This window comes from Antechinus flavipes, chromosome 4 (genome assembly GCF_016432865.1).
Source record: "Antechinus flavipes isolate AdamAnt ecotype Samford, QLD, Australia chromosome 4, AdamAnt_v2, whole genome shotgun sequence".
Classification (NCBI taxonomy): Eukaryota; Metazoa; Chordata; class Mammalia; order Dasyuromorphia; family Dasyuridae; genus Antechinus; species Antechinus flavipes.
In genome coordinates, this window is record NC_067401.1 from 276,277,609 (window position 1) to 276,292,943 (window position 15,335).

Sequence of the window (15,335 nt, forward strand, 5' to 3'; positions counted from 1 at the left end):
ATTTTTATGCATTTGGTATAAATCTCAACTGGTCATAACGTATGAAGCTTGTGATATATTGCTGCAATCTCTTGCTACTATTTTACTAAAAACTTTACATCACTGTTCATTAAAGAAATTGGTCTATAATTTTCCTTTTCTATTTTTAGCTCTTTCTGTTTTAGGTATCAGCAGCATATTTATGTCATAAAAAGGAATTCAGTTGTACTTCTTCACCTATTTTTTCAAATAATTCATATACTCCTGCAATTACTTGTACTTAAAATGTCTGGTAGAATTTACTTGCGAATTCATCTAGTCCTGGGATTTTCTTCAGAAGTTTATTGATAGACTACTCAATTTATTTTTCTAGAATTGGTCCAGTTAGGTATTTTACTACTTCTGTTAATTTGGGAAAATTTATATTTTTGTAGATATTTATCCATTTCATTTATTAGATTGTCAAATTTATTGACATACAATTGGGCAAAACAATTCCTTACATCTGTCTTAATTCCTTCTTCACTTGAGTGATGAATTTACCTCTTTTATTTTAGATACTAATAATCTGGTTTTCTTCTTTCCATTTTAGATCAAATTAATCCACGGTTTATTTTTTTCATAAAAACATTTTTATCAGTTCCTCTTTTGATTTTCAAGGATTCTAATCCTATATTTAATTGGGAGGCTTTTTTTTTTTCTATTTGATTTTTATTTAGTGGCATGTCCAATTTCACTGATCTGCTTTTTCTCTATTTTATGTAAATAGAGTAAAATTTTTCCATTATGTACCACTCTGGCTACATCCTCTAAATTCTAATAAGTTGTCTCATTGCTGATATTTTCTTTAATAAAATTATCGATTTTTTTCTATGATTTGGTTTTTTACCCATTTAGGTCTTAAGATTAGATTATTTAATTTCACATTAAATAATCTTTTTTGTATTGCTCATTATTTTATGTAATTTTTATAGTATTATGCTCTGAAAAGGATGCAGTTACTATTTTTGCTTTTGGTTCTGAAGTTTTTATGTCCTAATACATGGTCAATTTTCATGTAGGTGTCACTGCTGAGAAAAAAATATATATTTCTTTCTATTCCCATTCAATTTTCTCCAGATAACTATCTTATCTAATATTTTTCAGATTTTTATGTGCCTCCTTCTTTCTTGTTTATTTTTGGTTAGATTTAACTGGTTCTGAGAGGGGAAAGTTGAGGTTCACCCCACTAGTTCAATTTTATCATCTATTTTCTCCTATAACTCATTCAAATTCTTGTTCAAAAATTTAGATACTATACCATTTGGTTCACTTATGATTAGTATTGAGATGACTTCATTGTCTATGGTACCTTTCATCAAGAATTCTCTTTTAATTAGATCTCTTTTTGCTTATGCTTTTTCTGAGATCAAACAATTGCTACCTCTGCTTTCCTTGCATAATTAATTTTGCTTCATCCCCTTATCTTTATCCTGTGACTATTTCTCTGCTTCAAATTTTTCTTGAAAAACACATTTCGTACAATTCTGATGTTTAAAGTATTCTGCTAGCTGCTTTGGGTAAGTTCATACCATTCATATTTATAGTTATGATGACTGTTATTTCCCTCCATGCTTTTAACCTTTGTTCATCCTCTCCCTTATCTTTCACCTTTCCCTTGGTTTATTTCTGATCATTACCTTCTCCAATCTAGCCTCCCTTTTATTAGTGCACACCCACCCCTTTCCCCTATGCCCAACTTTAAACTTCCTTATAGAGTAAAATAAATTTCTGTAACCAACTGTATATGTTATTCCCTCTCTAAGACAATTTTCATGAGATTAAGGTTTCAGCTTTGCCTGGCCCTCCCATTTATCTCTCAACTTTAATAGCTCTTTCATGTTTGATATTTTGGTTTATCCAATCTCCCTTCCCCTTTTTTCAGTGCAATTTTCTTTCTTTCTCACCCTTTTATTGTGTTTTTGGATATAATCCCCTCAAAATCACATTATATCCACACCCTCTGTCTGTATACACTGCTTCTACTTGCTCTCATAGCAACAAAGTTCTTAAGAGTTATAAATAGTATACTATAGCATATAGAAATATAAACAGTTTAAGTTTATTGAATTTATATTTTCTCATTTTTATGTTTCCCTTGAGCCTTGTATGTAGACATCAAATTTTTACTCAGCTCTGGTCTTTTAATTAGAAATGCATAAAAATCCTCTACTGCATTAAGTAATTTCCCCCCTGAAATATTATATCCAGATTTTATGGGTAGGTGATTCTTGGTTGAAATCCTTAACTCCATCGCCTTCCAATCTTTGAGGTTCTTTAATATGGAAGCTGCCAAATTCGATATAATTTTGATCATAGTTCTATGATATCTGAATTGTTTCTTTTTGGCTGTTTGCAGTAATTTTTCCTTATCTGTGAGCTCTGGAATTTGGCTATGATGCTCCTGGGAGTTTTCAGGCAGTGATTACTGAATTCCTTTAATTTCTATTCTGCCTTTTGGTTTTAATATATCAGGGCAGTTTTCTTTAATAATTTCTTTAAAAATAGCTTTCAGGTAGTCCATTAATTCTTATATTATCTCTCCTGGATTTATTTTTTGTTCCATTTTTTCAATTTCATATTTTCTTCTATTTTTTTTAACTTTTTTGATTTTTTGTTTTATCATATGTCTCATAAAATAATTGGCTTCCATTTATACAAAATTCTAATTTTCAAAGAATTGTTCTCTTCAGTAAGCTTTTTATTTTCTTTTCTGTGGTGAGCTTTTTCTTCTCAAAACACAGCCAGGTGATAAAAGTTCAGATCTTTTATTATCTCCAATATATAGCCCAGTTAGCTTAGAGGCCTATCTCTCTGCTTGGTTCTAAGAGCTCCCTCCAAATGTCGCCAAATCCAAAGGTCTGGTCCTTCAGCCTCTGCCTCTGCTTTCTTCAGCCTCCACCCAGCACAGAGATGGAATGAATCTCTGAAATCTCGACTTGTAGCTTCTTCACTCTGAAGAACTTCCTTGATTGGCCCATTGAAGCTCTATTTATGCTAGTGCTCTCTGGCCCAAAGAGCTTCAAGGGAGGTGTGAACTCATTGAACTCCAATGAGTAAAGGTGTGAACACAAGCCTTGTATTAATTAGTTCTACTTAGTACCTTGTTTCAGGTTCTGCCCAAAACAGTTTCTTGTAAGATTAGATCAACTCTAATTAGTTAGCAGTTAGTAAGGATTCCAACACTTTTCCATCTGGCCAGTTATTAGGGAGTTATTTTTTGTATATCTTTTCCCATGCTATTGTCTCTCCTTTCATAATTCTCTTGTAATACTCTCAATTCTTTTCCCAATTTTTCTTCTACTTTTTAAATTTTCTTTTTTTGAAAACCTTTAAAGCTCTTCCAGGAAATCCTTCTGTATTTTTGAAACTTCACATATAGCTATTTTAACACTAGTGTCAAGGTTTTAATGCTGGTTCTCAGGGTTGAGCTGCTTGTTTTCATTGGAAGGGAAGATTCCCTGCTGGATAATATTAGGGGTTGTGACCTCCCTCTTTGGCCTCCTCTGAGTGAAGGGTCAGCTGCTGCCTGCTCCAGGGGTATGGCCTCCTGGTGGGTTGCTATGGAAGCAGGGTCCCTCTGCTACCAGGCCCAGGAGCAGGGCTTTACTATAGGTTAGCAAAGAGGTGAAGGTCTAACTGGTGGATTGTGCTTGAGGGGGAGCCTTGCTGTGCAGAAGAAATTATTCACTGGCCTTGGGGGATGCTGGTTTGCTGGAAGGCAGGGCCTCACAGGAAGATACTACAAGTAATCAAAATCTTGGTGCAGGCCCCAATTTGGCAGCTGTAGCAGCCCTTTGACCTTAATCCCTTTCAACCTCAATAAAACAGACCTTTCCTAGGGTTCGGATAAACTGGTTCCCTGTTCCTAAACCAATTCTGAGGTGGTTGGTTTTCTAGTTCTAGGTGGGAGGGCTTCTGAAGGTTCTTTCCTTTCTCTACCATCTTAGAACCTGAAATCCCCTAGATATCTTAAGAATTTAGTTTCTGAAAGGAATTCATTCTACATAAACTTATTGGATTTCAGACAATGAGATACTATAATTCCTCCAAAACTTTTAAAAATTCTGTTCTCCTCAAACTATATTTAATCTATGAAAAGTTATACTGAAATAATAACACTCAATTCCACAACTGTACTTAGCTCATGTATTATCAAGTAATCATCAAAAGCTCTTCTTGTAGAGACACACACTTGAGGAAAAAAAATTTTTTAATGACAATAACTGCTTTTACAAATGATCTTTGTAAGATACCTTCTAGCTGACATTTTACTTAGAGATCTAGATCTAACATCTTCATAAGTACAGCTACAATAGAAATAAACTTTTACTCTCAATAAAACTGTATGATCTTTTTAAGTCTGACTTTTATTGTGCTTTAGATTAATTTATTAATTAGTAGGCAAAAAGGGAAAAGGGATAAAGAATAAATATATAGACTGATTGATGTCAGTAATTCTACAAATTTACCCTTATAAAAAAAGTGTGCTAAGAAATAAATCCATTTAAAAATATTGCTGTACTTGCTTTATGCATTTTAATCATATAAATACATAAATAAGTGTAATTAAATTTATGTAACAAAAATCACAAAAAATTAGGCTATATAACAAATTAAACCGAGTTGCTAGTCTTTTATTAAGAAGGGGGAAAAAGCTAACCCATGTACCAGAAAAAAATCAATTGAATGATTATATCCAGTGGGGAAAAAACTTTATAGACTATCATCTTCCAGGTAGGCAACAAATGATTTACTGCATAAAACACCAAGATTATTTTGTTCCAAAATTGTAAAACTTTTTCCTGTAAGAAATTGGAGATAATTTAAATAATTTACTAAAGTCTTAAAAAGGACATTTTAATTTGTTTCTTAATTTTAATAAGAATAAGTTACTCATAACAGATATGACATCACCTTTGAGTCAGTATGTAACTTAGTTTTCCTTCATGATAATGAAATTTGTATTAAAAAAAAAAATCTAAGTAAAGTTAAAGCATCCTTCACTTTCTTTTTTTACAAGTTGCAGAGGAGGAAGTGATTTATTAATAGAAATGATAAAGTTGTACCTCTACTTGGTAATAGAAAAAGAAACTTATAAATGAGGCATTTCATTAATCTGGGAGGGATTAAAATTAAGGGATGAATCATCAACTTTTAATTTCCCAATAGCCAGAAAAATCCTGGAGTATTGCAGAATATGAAAAATCAACATGAAAAGATTGCCTCCATGTGTCATAACACATGCCTTCATTGACTGCAACTACCTCCTGCTCTTTTTAATATTTTTAAAGGAAAAAAAAAATCTGATGTTATGGGCCAGAACTCTGAACTAGAAATAAAGCATTCCTACAAGGTACTAACTAAATGGAATTGATGATACAATGGTTATCTAGTTAAAGGATTTGGAATTTAACACTTGGCTCTTCTTATGGTGATTACTAAAATGAAACCAAAGCTGCTTCCAGAGACCCCCAAAGAAACCGAACCAGAGAACATCACATTTTGGTGCCCAACATGGGGCCAAGAACCTACATCTGTGAAATTAGAGTGAGTACAAGAAGGAAACTTTGTAAAGGGCTAAACTAGTATTGCAGCTGAAATGGGACAAATGTTTAGAAAGGAGCCTTTTACAATACAAGGAAAATGTATGGAGAACATTGCCAGACTTATGAAAAACCAAGGTTTCATTGTAATTTGGGAGCAGATCATTGAACAGTAACAGAAACAGTACAGTACACATCAACTTGATTCTCTAAGGAAAAAGAATTAGACCCAGATGAGTGGAAATTACTAGGAGAGCAACTATGTGAATACTACAATAATAAGGGACCTGACTCAATTTCCAAAGAAACAGTTTATACATATAACTTAATACAACTGGCTTTAAGAAATTATATTAAGTACTACAATAAGGAAAAAGAAGAAAATGCAGGAAGGGGAGGAAACTGATAAACTAGGTGAAAAGGATGAAGAATTATATAAGAATGGAGTTAAGTACAATTCTGATGAAATTAAGGAGTGTGGTGCTTCACAGCAGGAGCCATTAAAGTGCAAATTGCTGCTACTGCTACAAAAGTTTGGGGTTTCCTCCCAGGGAAAGATCAAGGGAAAGCCTTCACAAAAATAGAGCAAGGCCCAGTGAATCCTTTCTTGATTTTATGGGAGGTTTGCAAACAGCTGTCACAAGAACCATTGGAGAAAATGCAGCTACAAGAATTACAATAAGACAACTGGCTAAGGAAAATGCTAATGAGGTTTGCAGAAGAATTATAACGGGAATACACAAAGATGCTCCTTTAGAGGAGATCATAAGATGCTGTGCCACAGTGGGCACAAATGTTTATTATAGTCAGAGTATGAGGAACACGGGAAGACGGGGTCCCTCTTGGCAAAGGACTTCCAGAGAAACTCGTCAATGCTTTCAGTGTGGAAAAATAGGGCATCTGAAAGTACAATGTAGGCATAGACAGTGAGAAGACAGGATGAGAGAAGACCTAAAACACTATGTCCAAAATGCAACCAAGGGTTCCACTGGGCCTCAGAATGTATATTGACCCAGGGAAATGAGAGTCAGGACCCAGCTCCAAGACATCAAACAAAAAACAGGTGGGGCATGATGACAGCTGAGTTTACACCCAGAGAGTCTTTAGAAGTTCAGGACTCTGATATGATCAATCAGCAGAGAAGCAATCAGATGGAAAAAAGGGATTACATAAAAAGCAATCAGATGGGGGAAAGGGATTACAATTGGGGAGAATATAGGCTTTTTAACCTGACAGAAGGGCAGTGTCCAGGGCAAGAAGCTCCAATGTAATTGCCAGATAATAAGAGGAGATCTAGAAAGTGGTAAAATAGAAGGAATTAGATAGGTTGGGAGAGAGGGTTTGCTAGTATCTTCACAGATGGAGAAAGAATCAGATGGGTGCCAACAAGTACCTGGAGAGAGGCAGAAAGAGAAAAAAAATCTCTAAACAAAGGAGAAGACCTAGGAAACATCTGACATTGAAAGAATATGGCTGATAATGAGACTGTTACAGAACTTCAGAACCATCAGGAATCATTGGATTCCCTGAGACATAAGACTGATACAGGACTTCAAAATCTGCAGCAATCATTGGATTCCTGATACATGATAAGACTATTACAGAACTTCAAAACTTGCAGGCATCACTGGATTCCCTACACACATGAAGTAATGGACAACAGATTTCTTTTGGACTATTTCTCGGATTTATGGACATATATAATTCCTCATGTTGATTCATGTTATTTGTTACATCACTACTAGCCTGTATTACTATGTGCTCATGTAATTTATGTAATTATGTGTAACACCTCCCATGATGACATTATGTATACCTGTTTCAAGGGAGACCCTTCAGATACCCACTAATTTGGTTCGAGTCCCCATTTTCCTTTGTTTTTCATGTCCTTTCCTGAGATGTCAGGGAGGGCGTCCCTTTTTTGGTGTTTACACCCTTTTTTGAGGAGTCAGGGAAAGTATGATCACCTTCTATTTTGGGGTTCCCACCTGCTTGAGAAGTCAGGGAAGGTGTGACGACCTTATGTTCTAAAACAAAGAAAGTGGAAGATGTTTTGGGTCACAACTCTGAACTTGAAACAAAGGATTCTTACAAGGTACTAAGTGGAATTGATGAAACAATGGTTATCTAGTTAAAGGATTTGGAATTTAACACCTGGCTATTCTTGTGGTGATTACTGAACTGAAACAAAAGCTGCTTCCAGAGACCCCCAAGGAAACCTAACCAGAGAACATTACAATCTATTAAGCACACAAACATAAAGCCATATAATAGAATAGTATACTACCACTTACAATATAGCATAATCAAGATAAAACATCACAATTTCTGAAAAGGAAAATTTTACCTTTTTAACCTTCAGTTTTATTTAAGAACAAATGTTCAATTTTTAGGGCAGTAAAAGTGAACATGCAGGTGCTCAGAAATCAAAATAAATGACCAATAGTATTCAATAGAATTATTTAATATTTTGGACAAATGACAAATATTTAAATCCTCACATTCCCTGAAAAAATTAAGCTACTAAATATCAAATCACATACCAAATCAAATACAAGGAAGAATTCCAGAAATATATGACTTGATCAAAGTAGGCATATTACATAGACTAGAAGGTATCATTTATATTATATTTTATTATATTATATATTACATATATATAAATTCCAATGATAATGCCTTTATTCTTTATTCATTGCTATACTTCTGTCCAGTTAGTATGTAAAAGCAGAAGCAAACAAGAAACCTCCACACATTTATTAAAATCCAATATTGGGACAAAGCAATAAATGTGGATGTCCACTGCCATTTTTAGCAGTTTTTAAAGTGTCTATGCTTTGCATCCAACAATTTGAGCCTTGAAATATACCAATGAACATGTACCTGGTAAATATGTCTTCTTAGAATTCACAGATTATTTGTCAATTAAGACACTATAAAGAATAAGTCTTCATAGAAGTGAGGGCCTCTATTCACTTGTTTAAATTTACATTTCATCTACTTCAAAAATGAGTTGAAGCAACTTATACATTAGTAATAGTTTAAAAAGTAGAACATTTAAACCAGAAAAAGTGAGAACACATTTAAATAGACGAAAAAGTGAAGATGTCTTCAGAAATCTAAATTGGACAAATTACTTCAAGTGAAGAATAAATTTGGCTTAAAGCTTTTCTGCTGCCCAGACAAAAAGAAACATAAATTTATTGGTTTTTTTTGACAATAGGAAGCATAGTAATTTATCTGCAAGAAAAACAAATCCTGAATTACTCATGTAAAATTATATCATGTAGAGCAGGAGTCCTCAAACTTTTTAAATAGGGGGCCCGTTCACTGTCCCTCAGACTGTTGGAGGGCCGGACTATAGTAAAAATAAAAACTGTGTTTTGTGGGCCTTTAAATAAAGAAACTTCATAGCCCTGGTCGAGGGGGATAAACATCCTCAGCTGTTGTATCTGGCCCGTGGGCCATAATTTGAGGACCCCTGATGTAGAGTTTTAAAATGATATTTTTAACCATGGCTTTTTTAGAAATAGGCAAACATTTTGTTTATAAAAGAGCATAACATTAGATTATATTGCAATTAAGCCCTTTTTATAAAAGGAAGATAGTTCAAGCACTCAAGTAATTGAATCTATATAAAAAAAAAAAATACTCCAGTAGAGTCTGCATCAAAGTTAATAATAAAATCGCAATCTTCTTAAAATGAGGGATCTGTGACTACTAAGCCAATTAATAGAAACAAAAAATTTATTAACTATATGGAGTTCCAAATGACTATTCAGCAAATTGAGAGTTAGACACATTATAACAATAGTTAACAGAAACTGTGCCATAAAGATATATAATTTAAATGATTTGAACTCCAATAAATTTCAAAGTAAATATTTTTCTTTTAATAATGGCTGAGGATTGGACATTTTTAAGGAAAAAAAAAAAATAGACCTGGTTCTGAGATACTAAGAGACTGATCAAAATCTGATGAGATTAAATAAAAGACAAAAAACAGTAAACTTTAAGTTGTTTTGATACTTCAATATGGTGCCATATTACCTTTTTAAAAAACTGAGAATATTTGAGAAAAATTTGAAAGGCTAGAAAACAGTTCTAATGATCTTTAATTTCTGCAGTTAAACCACTCTTCAATAAACATTACAGCATTTTGTGAATAGCAGAGTTCCAATTGTAATCAAAATCTATTAAATAAGAATACCCATGCACATAATACTATGCACTATACATGTACTTACACAGTAATTCTAGATAATACAACTCCTAAAACAACTAGATTACAAACTCTTAGCTATATTATCAATCTTATTGTATTTGATGCTCATAACAACACTGAAAGGCAAATGTTACTATTATCCCCATTAACAGTTGAAGAGAGACAAAACAAAGGTTTAAGTGACTTTTCTAGGACACACAGAAGTGTCTGAGGATAGATTTGAACTTATATGTTTCTAATTCTACACATGCACTTTATTTATTGTGGCACTTAGCTACCTATATTCATCACCCAAGAATATACATTAATTTGAGGAAATAGACCCCAGTTACTATCTCCAAAATTCATATCTAAATAAATCAACATTATGACATAAGTATGAAACCTAATTTCTATGAGTCTCAGTTTTCTCAGGTACAAAAAGAGAAGGAGATAGGGAGATCTAATTTATTTAATTTCATCTTCACTGGTTTGATATCCTTCATTTCAAAAAATCAAATTAGGTAATGATTTATCTATTTTATTGAGTCTTTTTCCCCATAAACTACCTACTAGTTTTATTTTATTTTTTTTTGTTATCAATTTTATTATTTTCTTCTTTGACTTTCAGGATTTTTTAAGACTTGATATTTTAAAACAATATTAAATGTCTAAAACTGTAGCCTTCTCTCAAGAACATTTTTATTAAGAAGTATGATTAACATTAGGAAAAACTGAATTAAGCCAAATGCAATTATCTCCTTTTTTGCATTCATCGCCTTCCTCATGACACCCACTAACCAAAAAAGCTTCCAGAAATCTCATATCAAACTCAATTTGGCCAGAATCCTTCTTCTCTATTCCCCTACATAATCTGTATATAATTTGAAAGATGAAGCAATTCATGATACTTTGGACCTATCCTCCTATTCACTACTGTTATAACATACTGGAAAAGAAATTCAACACATTCTATACCTAAGTGCAAATAAATGAGGATAAAATGTTATCTCAAGCTTACATACATTTTTATAAAGGATAGCAAATTTTTAATAATGACATTTTAGGGCCAATAGTAGGCTTCTAGGAAGAGGAAGATCTTACTTAGCATAACTGAAATAACACTATGCATTCAGAGATCTGCTTTACCCACATATAAACTAATCCTGAGCAGAAAGTTCATTCAAAATGAAGGGAAGTACTATACATACTATATAAATACTATTAGAAAGTATATATTATTATCTAAAAATAGATACTCTGAAATCAAGGATATTTATTTAAATGAGGAAGAAAATTAATATAATAAATAAATAAATATAATAACTATTATAATGAAGACCCCAAACTTATATAATCCAACAGTTCCCAAATCACAAATCTTTATTGTTCCTTTATTTTCGGGCAATCACTCACTGCTGAGAAAGAAGATGTGAGTAAACACTACTGGTACAATTTTAAATAGTAGCACTGGATGGGATCTCATTTCAAGATATTAAGATCTGGAACAGCTAGATTGGCTCAGTAGCTAGCCCTAAAGTCAGGAGGACCTGAGTTCAAATTGGGCCTCAAACACTTAACATTTACTAGTTGTGTGACCCTGGCAAGTCACTTAACTCCAATTGCCTTGCTCCAAAAAACAAAATATTAAGCTCCCTTGTCTTGGTTATTGATAAAATGCAAAAAGAACCCTCCCTAGGTATTGACTAATACAAACACCCATGAATACCTAGATACACCAAATGATAATAAATGGGATGGAGACCTGAGAATATTAGTGCCATACCAAAAAAAATGACCATTCCAAAGTTTGCTACATTCTCTCTCACTCCAAAAAAAAAAAAAAAGTTATCTCTGGATTGACCTCTATCAAAATCTTTCTACTACCTTTGTACTACTTGGCAACCAATGAAAATCAACTATTCTCTACATCATAGAGACACTGCAAAATGAATAGTAATCTTCAAATATTTCTCTCTTAGTATTCAAATCTTCTTATATTCCAAACCTCTCAGTACATCTCAAACAAATCAGATACAGGAAGCAGGTATGCAACATTTCTATCATTTAATTGGTTGCTTTCAACAGTCTCCTTCTTTATAAAACTTTTGTGCATTCAGTTAAACAAGCAACAAAATGTAAGTGGAAAACACTTTATGTGAGATGTCAAAGAAGAGTCTGGGCTTTGTTACATATTACTTAGCTGCCAACAACAAAACGGAAATGAGAACCTGCCCTATCTGTATCAAAATTGTTTTCTGAAGATGAAATTATGAATACAACAGTGCTTTACAAAAAATAAAAGGCTATCCAAAATATTCATAAATTGCAAAAATTGGACCATAATTATTTTCCCTAAAATTTCCTTTAAAAATCATTTATTTTTAAATTAAAATTGTTCATGTATTTTACCACATTTTAAAGAACAGTTATGTATCTGAAAAAAGTAATAAAGATAATAAAAAGGTAATATATTGAGAATTTGTTAGATAAAATAGATTTAATTTTATAATCTTTTGGAAATTACTCTTTCCAAAACAATTAAGAAACACATTTTATACCTTGACCAAAATCAAAATTTAAAACTTTTTATTACATTTTGAATTGTAAGATATTTATATCTGAATTTTCAGATTTTTTTAAAAAGCAATTTTTTAATAATATAAACAAAGGCATTTAATGAAATCAACAGAAAATTACAGTTACATCGAGCTTTGTCTATCACAACACAGTAAAAGTTTTCTTAGCATAAAATACTGGCTAATTCAGAAAAAGAGAAGATAGATTTCTAATAACTGATATCATTGCAGAATACTGAAAAGGTTATTTCAGAATTAGATAGTAGAAAAATAGGTCTTTGCATATATATTCAGCTATATTGCATTTGATATATTCAAAAGCAATATTCAGAAAACGAGCTTAATTTCACACAGCTCAAATTATCTAAAAATTATTATTTACAATGAGCTGAACTGCATTGGTAAAAGGAGTTTCTATAGTATGAGACTCCTAAACCAAAGACTCACAGATAGTGATCAAAACAAAATATAGAAAATATACATAGGAAATGTTAAAAGCTGAAGAAACCATTACTGGTCAGTACTTATCATTCAGTACTTATCATTTAACACATGGGGAAGATATTCCCACAAATAAAAATGACCTAAGAATAAAGGATGTTTACTGTAATTTTATCATCTTGAAAACTTGCTCTACCTACTTCACAGATTTCTAGTGAAGACAAAATGGCACAACAGATGCTAAAAGTGTTATATAAATGTCAAATTGCTATTATCAATTATCTGCCCTCAAAAAATTGTGTAAAGGAAATACAGCCACTAAGCACAAGCTACTGGACAAAATTTGCATTCTATATATGCTACAAAATAAAACATAAAATAATATTATTGAAATAAAATAATCTGACCAAAATGATAACTTTTAAAAATATTTGAAGTAATACAAAACAGAGGGAATATTAATTATGTATATTTTTTCTGCAACAATTATTTCTGCTTAAGTGGTATTTTAAAAATCTACACAAAACTAGTGGATTAAAAAAAACGTGCTTTCATCATTCATAAGTACTCAGTTAACAAAAAATACCTCATATATATCATTTTGGAACACAAGAATACATATCTTAAGCAGGAATTTAAAATTAACTTTTTTTTTCATTTATAAGTTTCTAGAATAATTTTTATATAAGTAAATATACCTGGTGTCCAGCTGTTATCTGTTTCAAAACATTTTCATAGCATACTTCATCCATGTTATTCAACTGTTGCACCTGGAAAGTTAAAAAAAAAAAAAAAGAAGAAGAAAGAGAATGTTTAATTGATTGCATTTAAGTTTTCCAATCGACCTATCAAAGCACTACCAAAAAGCAAACACAGTGTACATCTTTCTCTGGCAACCTCCACTTAACAGAGATCTGAAACAACTGTCATTTATACAGAAAACATGAATCAACAAAAAATACCTTAAACTGTATTTATCTTGGCAGTAGATCCAAGTTTTTTGGAGACATTATCCTCTAAAACATCCCAGTAAATAGATGTATGTGTGCATGCGTGTGTGTGTATGTATGTATGTATTGGGGGGGGGGGGTTGTTTATTTTGAAAAGGCTTGTGACTATATCATTGTTGAGAACTCTCTCCACCAATATAGAAAAGCAAATTGTAAATACCTTAGTTTAGAGAGTTTTCTAGGACATTAAGTCACTTGGCCCATGGTTACACAACAAGATGAATGTGAAAAGTAAGACAATTAAGTTCTTTTGGAATCTACAGCCAACTCTCTATCCATTAAGCCAAATTCCCTTTCAATTATTTAGGGGAAAGAATGTCTTTATATTTTATTACTCTTAATTTTCTATTTGTTTTCATAAAAATCAATTACAACATAATGTTATATAGTGAGTCTAAACTATCCCTTACTTTCCACTTAGTAAGACTAGATATCGCTGAACTATAATAAGCAACCTTGTCAGACAATTTTGAGTAATATTTATGTACTTTATGCCAAATATCTATAATTTCACTGACATCAATATTGTCATTGATGCAAATTATCTAAGATGATCCTCAATAGTAGCTGTGGGTCAAAATTTCATGACCCTATGGCCAATTTAGCAATGAATCCTTTTGAATTTAGCTTGATGAATAACAAACATGTAAACACTAGACTTCTAATAGAAATCTTATAGCTTTATAGAACCTACTATAAAGTTCATACAATACTGAATGCCTCTGCAAAAAGTCTCTGATAAACCTAAGTTACCTCTTTGCTATAATGAGATATCAGGGTGAACAATTATAGATAATTTACAGTGATGAAAATATATTCTAAATACATTTTACTTTTTTCTTAAAAAAAAAAAAAGTTAGCCAATCAGCTCCTAATTTATTAGTACAATATTTTGTTTTGTTTTCCATTTTTCAATTTTGTTTATCTCTCCTTTAACTTTCAAGACTTCTATTTTGATGTAATGTCAGAAGGTTTTGATTTATCAGTTTTCTAGGTTTTTTTTTAAGTTACATAACAAATTCATTGATGTGCTCTTCCTTTCTTTAAATAATGGAAGTTTTAGAGATCTAAATTTTCCCTTACATACTCATACATACATACATACATTTCCCACATCCCACTAATTTTAGTATGTTGTTTCATTGTCATAATTATTTTTAATGAAATACTGATCATTCATTTGATTTTTTCTTTAATCCACTCATTCTTTAAGATTATTTAATTTCCAATTAAATTTTAATTTTTTTGCCTCAAAGCCAAAGATAAAAAAAATTTCTTGCATTTATTACATTATGATAACTAAAAGATGTGTTTAATGTTTCTGCTTTTTTGCATTTATTTGTAATGTTTTTCTGCCCTAAAATACATAGTTAATTTTTGTCAAAGTACCCTGAACTTTCTAACATTCTATTCAAGTTCTTAATTTCTTATTTATTTTATGATTAGATTTATCTAGCTTTGAAAGGGGTGGGTTTACTATTTATGACTTCCTGTCATCTGACTTTTTCCTTTTAATTAAAAGTTATATGCTATGCTT

At 31.8% G+C, this 15,335-nt stretch overlaps 1 protein-coding gene across 1 annotated transcript in view; it reads right to left on the reverse strand.

The window, feature by feature from the left end:
• The window catches only part of ASCC3 (activating signal cointegrator 1 complex subunit 3), a 307,241-nt gene that overhangs the window by 225,076 nt on the left and 66,830 nt on the right, over positions 1 to 15,335 (reverse strand). Inside the window, 1 exon segment of the mRNA XM_051997447.1 lies at positions 13,487 to 13,558. Coding sequence (XP_051853407.1) covers positions 13,487 to 13,558 — 72 coding nt within the window.